The sequence below is a fragment of the Quercus lobata genome, chromosome 2 (genome assembly GCF_001633185.2).
Source record: "Quercus lobata isolate SW786 chromosome 2, ValleyOak3.0 Primary Assembly, whole genome shotgun sequence".
In the NCBI taxonomy this organism is placed as follows: domain Eukaryota; kingdom Viridiplantae; phylum Streptophyta; class Magnoliopsida; order Fagales; family Fagaceae; genus Quercus; species Quercus lobata.
The window spans coordinates 90,123,015-90,130,609 of NC_044905.1; the positions used below are offsets into that span (position 1 = coordinate 90,123,015).

At 32.7% G+C, this 7,595-nt stretch overlaps 1 protein-coding gene across 1 annotated transcript; it reads right to left on the reverse strand.

The window, feature by feature from the left end:
• Positions 1-1,243: 1,243 nt before the first annotated feature.
• On the reverse strand, positions 1,244-4,736 carry LOC115977117 (heptahelical transmembrane protein 1). Its single transcript, XM_031098785.1, has 4 exons — positions 4,227-4,736; positions 3,968-4,060; positions 2,208-2,265; positions 1,244-2,095 (listed from the first exon to the last, which is right to left on the reverse strand). Exons 1-4 carry the CDS (start codon positions 4,550-4,552, stop codon positions 1,424-1,426), a joined length of 1,149 nt encoding a protein of 382 aa, XP_030954645.1. The 5' UTR covers positions 4,553-4,736; the 3' UTR covers positions 1,244-1,423.
• Positions 4,737-7,595: the final 2,859 nt, after the last annotated feature.

Consider the following 7,595-nt stretch of genomic DNA (forward strand, 5'->3'; position numbering starts at 1 on the left):
TGAGGCGGGGTTTGTGGTAGATTGCTTTGGACAATAATGATGGTGGCTTTGTCCTTTACAGGTTTGCTGACGGTATTTATGAAATTGCAAGTTGGACCCCAAATGACCCTTTTTTTTTTTTTTTTTTTTTTAAGAACAAAATGGGTGAGCGAGGATGGCCATTGTGGCAGATCTCATGGTCATGACCATTAAGGCACTCACCCGCTAGAAAATGTTGAACTGAGCTATAACTACTACTGTCTGGGGTGACAACAGACTTCACCCTAACCTCAAATGACTTATCTACCAATTTTAATTAGTTGATTCAATTATGAATCCAAGGTAGTTAATTTGCTTAATGTTCAAATCAAAATTAAAAGTAAAACACATATAAACACAAACATATAAAGAGATAAGAATTTGTTCACAAAATGTGAAAACAAAAATACCTATTAAGGAAAAACACTTCAGGGACAAAACCCCCCACAAGGTAAATTTTGCTATAAGAAGTTGTTGTGGATTTGTGTTACAACCTGTACTCACAGAACATCGTCATATATGTTGACAAACTACGTACCTGAACTCCTCACTCTTGCTAGTTACTACAGAGTCTGTCTTGTTTCTTTTGTGTGATCCGTTTTGCAAACAACCATCACTTGTAAGCCAATCCTTTGGCAACTCCAAGAGCTTCTTGAAGATTTTGAAGTCATTTCTTTGTTTTCAATGAACAAAGTCCAATACACATATGTGGGCAATCAAGGTGGTTGGATCAAATTAAGAACCTCTCTAGGATATTTAATGTAGAGGTTGCAAAGACAATTGAAATATCCTCAAGTTTAATATTTATTTTTGCAGCCGTCTTTATTTCCGGAGATTAGGGTTAAATTTTGGCTTTTATACGTGAAGGGGCTAGGGTTGAGGTGGTCACAAAACTGCTTTTGAAGGTAAAATTGTGACCTCCATAAATGTATCTTGCAAAGGGCATGTTTATTTTTGTGGTTGGAAACCGTACTTCAAAGTTCAGGTTTTTATAACTTCATTCTTTTTTTTTTTTTTTTTAAGTGCAAATTTTTTTTTAAATGATCAAAAATACTTATTTTCAAAATATTAAAAAATGGTACCGAGTACCAACATGGACGCTAGTTACTTTATTGACCTACACAGGCAACACTTTTGGGGAGCATAATCATAAATTTAATTCATTTTTATGTATCTAAATTTCTACAAATCTTGATTTCATAAAGAAGAAAAAAAAATTCAGATCTAAATTTAATTCAGATCTTTAATAACAGTATATTCTCCTTATAAACCAAATTACATATGCACCCACAAATTTTTTTTTTTTTTTTTGATAAATATGCACTCACAATTTGATGATATAATGTCCCTATCTACATGAATCAAGGCATAAACCGAAGTTATGGTCACATATAACATAGGTGTACTACATAATCCTTTCACAGTTGAGTGTGTATTGGGAATCCAAGATAACAAGAGTGGCACCATAGTGAGCCAATGCACCCATGACCACGAAAACATGAAAGATTTGATGACTATGCCCTGCCAAATCGAACCAACCGGGCTTCCACCTCTCTGGAATTCGAGTAACATAAATAAATGTCCCTGTCAAATAAGATGTGGCCATGGCCAACTCATATGTTAGGGTAGTATTGCGCTGAGGATTACCCCAGTTGATAATAAGAGCATGGATTGTAGGGACAATGCCAAATAACCCCATGGATGAGAACAAAAAAGCTCGAAATCCACGATATTTGCTACTTGAAAGAGAAGGAGAAAGCATTGTAACAACAGTGAATATGCCCATTGCCGTGATACCACCAAGGTAGACAAATTGCCAAAGAGGGTCACATTCGAATATGTAGTAAATTGGAGGAAAAAAGGAGGTGATGATCATAATGGTTATTCCAACATAGTCTATTCGCAATAACATGAGGTTTAAGTGGTGAGAGTGACAAGAAAATAGGTGGCAAAAACTGCTTGAGAGGAGGCAAAACATCGAGCCACTCAAGAAGACAAAGAATGGCCACCGTGATGCGGTGGCAATATCCATTTCTGGAGATGTTACATGCTTCAAATCAATGAGTTTTGTTGTCTCCTGCAAGATTAGTGTTATTAATGTTTGTTTCTTCAAATCAACCAAAATAAATTGGGATGTATTTTAAGTAAAATAGCTTGGAGTGATTTGATTTGATCATAAGGTAACTTACTACAATGAAATCTTTGGAATTATGAGAAATATTTGTTTCAGCACTATTAAGCATAGACCTGCAAGAACATTACAAAGGGAATGTGTATATATAATGAGGGACATGTGATTTCAACTTGATACAAGGATAAATTTTAATCAAGGATGAATATATATGATAAAATTATTGCAAATTTTACTGTAAAAAAAATTCAAACATAAATAAATGCCTTTATCTAAATAAAAAAAAAAATTATTATTACTTTTGAGATTAATGACACATAAGTAAAATTTATGTAGCATCATGATTAATTGGCATCAAAAGAGTGCCATAAATAATCATAAATTCTTAGTTGTTGAAAGGAGATTTTCCTAGCATCTAGGTAGGACCTAGGAAAAGGATTTGTCCATTTCCTTCATATGGGGCCCACTCTTTATGCAAGAGAAAACAATGCTCTCAAACTACCCAATAAATTTTCATTTAAGTATATATAACTTATAGGTACGTTTGGGATTTACTTATTTTTCTAAAACTGAAAACTTTTTACTGAAAGTATTTTAGATCAATGTAGAAGCTAGTTGAAATATTACAGTGGGACATAAGAATAGTACCAAAAAGTGTAGTATGACCCATAAATAGTAGCAAAAATAATCTTTGTCAAACGGACACTACATATGCAATAATCTTTGCTAAACGGACACCACATATGCAAGCACTTTTCTGCTCATTGAAACCTCAATTTGATAAATATCTAACTTTCTCTATACCTCTGTTTAGTGGGCCTTGACTAGTGAACAAAAAATTAGTTGTGCCTACATTTCCCATCAGATTAGTTTATATTCAATCCTGAATTGACAAGTATAGTTCCATCCACATTAAGGATTAGTTAAAAAGCTTTCGAACTTGCAAAGCATTCATATCCAGCTTAAATAGCATGATCCCACAAATTTGGCCAATAAACTCCAAAAAAATACATCCACATCAATATGTTATAGTTCTTGTCCAAATTTAAGAGGCACTATAACTTATGCAAAACATTTTTTTTATTAGTTGCTATGTGTGAAGAGAGTGAAATAATTAAAAAATAAGAAAATTTTTTATTTTAAATAGAATATAAAATAAATAATCAGATGTAAAGTATTTTGAAATGAAGTTAACTAAAATAAGAAATGTAGATTTTTATTCTAAAATAAATAGTTATAATATTTGAGTTGAGGTGAATGATCTAGAGGCAATATATGTGACAAAAGATCAAACAATCTAAAACAAAATGATTAACTAATAAGTACACAACATTTTTCAAAACAAAATTTTTACAATATTAAGTTGTCAAGTTATTAATAGTAGACAATAAAATAATATTCCTAACAATGTCATATGAAATAAAAAACGATTTATCAATTTTAACATATTGTGTAAAAACATGTTGCACATGTTTGACTGCTAGTTAATTGGCACCACCGCATGTGGTTTTGATTCTACAGGCCGCTCTGTCGTCTATGAATTAAAATTTCAAATTAAATTTGCTCCAACTGTAACTGTTGAAAACTTTGAATCTTTGATCCAAACCTACTAAAGTAATGCAATACTTTATTTATAATCAGTATATGTCAGGGGATATTCCCATCAAAGATTCAAATTGCAATATATTTTTAAATCCTGACCCCAAAAAAAAAAAAAAAAAAGGTTTTCCTATTGTTTATCTTTTCTTGAAGCTAAAAGAAAAATCAATATTTAAGTCCCCACAAGTAAAAATTTTCAAAAAGAAATCTTCAGCAAACCTGGTAAAGAAGCCAAGAAGATCAACAACCTGAGGCACTTCCATCAAATTCGCCACAGTCAATCCCAAAAATAAAATGAACCCAAGTAAATGCCTGAAAATACGTAAATTGTGAACTAAATTAAACTAATAATTAAGCACAAACCATGAAAATAAACATCAAAGTTCATGCATAGACAAATAAGAGAAATGAATTAATTAATTCTATGTTTTTTAAAAAAAAAATAATAATAAACCAAAGATAAAAACTTTAGACATACGTCCAAACATTGAGAGTTTCATTATGCCAACGAAAAATGCTGAAGAGAGCTTCCTTGAGAGGCCAATTGGCTCTGTAGTAATTGTGTATGAACTCATTGTCCTTCATGTAATCTGGCAACTCCCAAAACGACACCAGAGCAAACCGTTTTGTTTTTTCACGGTCTTCATGATGATGATGATGATGATGATCCTTTTTCTTATTCTTGTTCTTCTTTGTGTCATGAGGAAATGAGTTGTTGATGATGGTGGCCTTGTTGTTGTGGTGGGTTTGATCCATTGCTTCTTTTCCTTTTCTTTTCCACACACCTCCTTCAATGAAACTCATTGTCCGTGCAGTGACCAAAGGATGTGGGGAAGGGGCATGAAAATATAAGAGATGGTTTTCAAGTTTCAACTTTAAAGTCTTTTTATGAAAGTTGTAATAGAAGCATATGCTCTCTCTCTCTCTCTCTCTCTCTATTTGTTTGTGTGAGTTATTGGAGAAGTCACAAGCCACAACTACCAACTGCCAAATATAAAGACTCTCTCTCTCTCTAATCTCTATGGGGTTGGCCAACTCTTGCAGCTCTCGCAGTAGTGGTTGGTTAGCTGCTTAAAATTAATTAGTGTCATTTTCTGGTCAACATGTAGAAGAAGAAGAAGAAGATCAATTTAGAGATCCAAAATCTAACGATTAACCACCAAGTTTCATTAATTGAAAACTTTTTGGGGGGAAAATTGTTAGCATTGGTGAAAGTTTTTTTTTTGTGTTTCCAGTTTCCACATTTGTGTCATATCGCTATGATGCGTGAAGTGTGCAACGGGTTACTTAAATTTATCCTAGAAGCAACACATATATAGTACACAATGAGACAAAAAACGTTTCCTTAATCTTGGTACGTTTTCGAACAAAATATGAACGTGGCAACATCTCATTAGTTGTCATGTATTGGTATAGCTTATAATTTGCATCAAAATCTCTTTCACACTAAATATGCTTAATGGAATGGCTAATTGACTGATTGAAGATATAACAACCTCGCAAACCGTGCCAACCCATTTATTCCCAATTATCCCCGCGGCTTTAATTATGAGAAACACAATCAAGTTCAAGTAAGATTATGATTGTCAATTAGATCCCAAGTTACGATTACGACTAATGCTAATTTTAAGCTAATCTAACAATTTACAGCCTAATTGTGTATATGATTAGCCAATTACATTTGCAAGCATAGATTAATATGGAAATCAACACAACCACAGTAAATAAAGGCACAATAACACGCTAATGTGTTATCGAAGAGAAAAACTCAAGAATTGGATGAAAAAAACCTCTCTATGGCCTCATTGCCGAAAACAATTCACCAGAATAGATACGTGTAATACAATTTACTTACAAAACCCTCCAAATAATGTGGCAAAATTATACTCAAACCCTCTAAGTTCCTGCTCGCAACTAACTTGTAAGTCCTTTTTCTACTCGACCATTGTCAAATCTTTGAAAGCTAGGTAAAGCCGTAAAGGCTAGAATGGGAGGTAAGATCGTAACATAATTTATTCTAGTTCTCACAACTTTGGTCGACTGAGTGTCCCGCGAGATTACTGCCTCAACAGCTTATCAAAATCTTCTCAGAAGCCATTTCGCTAGACACATCTTCAATTTCACTCCATCAAAATTCTAGCTTGAGCAACTTTAGTTTTAGCACTTTAAACATCCACCAAATTAAGCATTTACCCACAAAGTACAAATTACTAGATAAATGAATGTTTAATTACAAGAAAATTTTGACACAGAATATGCTAACACTATAAAGATAATTGGTTTACATTCTTGATTACTATCTCTTTATGATGACATGTAATATAATTGAAATTGATTTCCCAAATACATTTAATAAGTATTATATATGGGACATAATATAATTTCTTATAAAATGCATTGCATATTGCATTGCATATCACGTGGAACATTGGTTAGTTTTATTAAACCCAAACTTGGATTAGAATCTGGTCCCTAATGGACAAATTTTTAATAATAGAAACAAAATAGTCACTTATCTACCTTTACCTAAAGTGTAATTTTGTTCTTATTGGTAACTTGATCCCTTTAAATTTTCATAAAACTGTCACTTAAATATGACTTGTCTTAATTGGCTCTTTCTTCTTCTTCTTCTTTTCTTAAGTGATAAGATTGATTGATATTATAGTAAATCAAAAAACCAATTAAAATATGTTAAAGAGGATTTTTTTTTTTTTTTTTGGCACCAGGTGTCCAGGACTTTGTCCTAACTAATCCTGAGGGTGCATAAGCCCTTGGCAAAGAGTTTCCCACAAGTGCGCCTCGGGTAATTTAAGGGGCGATTAAATTCTCCCAATCTGATGGCTCCAAAAAATCTGTTAAAAGTTTTATAGATCAATTTATTGATATTTTCATTCTTTTTCTACCGTTGATATATAAGATTTAAATCTCTACAATCTCAACTATAAAGTTACTAAAGAAAAATGACTGTTTAAAAATTTGAATAATTTCTACATAATTGTCAATCGAATACAGCTCAACTGATGCTTTATAGTTTATCCTCTCATTCCCATGATGATGAAATAAAGTGTGAAATCTTAGTTTCAAAGCTCAATGAATGAATGCATATGAAATTTAAATCCAAAAATTCCATATAAATCATATATCAATTTGACCATAAAATTTCACATTATTTACTATCAATAATTTCACTGCAAGAAATTGGATTTGGCATATCTACCGAAACAGGACAATCTTCATTAGTAATCACATTTACTTCCCATCGTAATCCGTGAAGAATGACAGATCATAAATGGGTAGTTGCAAAATTTATCTCAGTTTTTGGTACGAGTAGTCCAGCTGTTTCCTATCCGATTTTTTTGGTTTGATTGGTGGAGTCGAGTCGACAAGACCATTTCTATGTGTCACTGTTGTTGTACATTACGGTATTTATTGATCAACTACGACACATGGTTGCGCTTAAGAAACGTCAAAACGAAACGTAAACACCAAGCACAAATACATTGCACTGAAAAGAAAACTTTATTGAAGAGAAAATGATGGAGGAGGCCTTACCATCTCCTTCCATGAGGAATTGAAAGAGCAATAGCAACGTCACAAACTAAATTCTGTGTTAAAAAAAATTGGAGACGCTTGGGCAGTGGATTGACCAGATTCGATGTGGACATGTAATAAATTTTGACACATGGTTGCATTGTATGGGCCTATCAAGTCCAATTCATAGGATATTGAACCCAAGTTATGTCCCTAAAAAATTTACACACTAAAACGCTAAGTTTATTCCATTGTAAAATGTTTTACGAAGAACATTTTCATCAGCATACTGTGTTTGTTTCATTTTGGTAAATTT

What these genes read in the sequence shown, in the direction of transcription:
- LOC115977117 (XM_031098785.1), bottom strand. Translation starts at nt 4,552, where the DNA reads ATGAGTTTCATTGAAGGAGGTGTGTGGAAAAGAAAAGGAAAAGAAGCA. An exon ending in CTTCTTGGCTTCTTTACCAG is followed by an intron (nt 2,266 to 3,967) that starts GTTTGCTGAAGA and finishes ATGTTCTTGCAG; the next exon opens with GTCTATGCTTAATAGTGCTG. An exon ending in ATTCCAAAGATTTCATTGTA is followed by an intron (nt 2,096 to 2,207) that starts GTAAGTTACCTT and finishes CTAATCTTGCAG; the next exon opens with GAGACAACAAAACTCATTGA.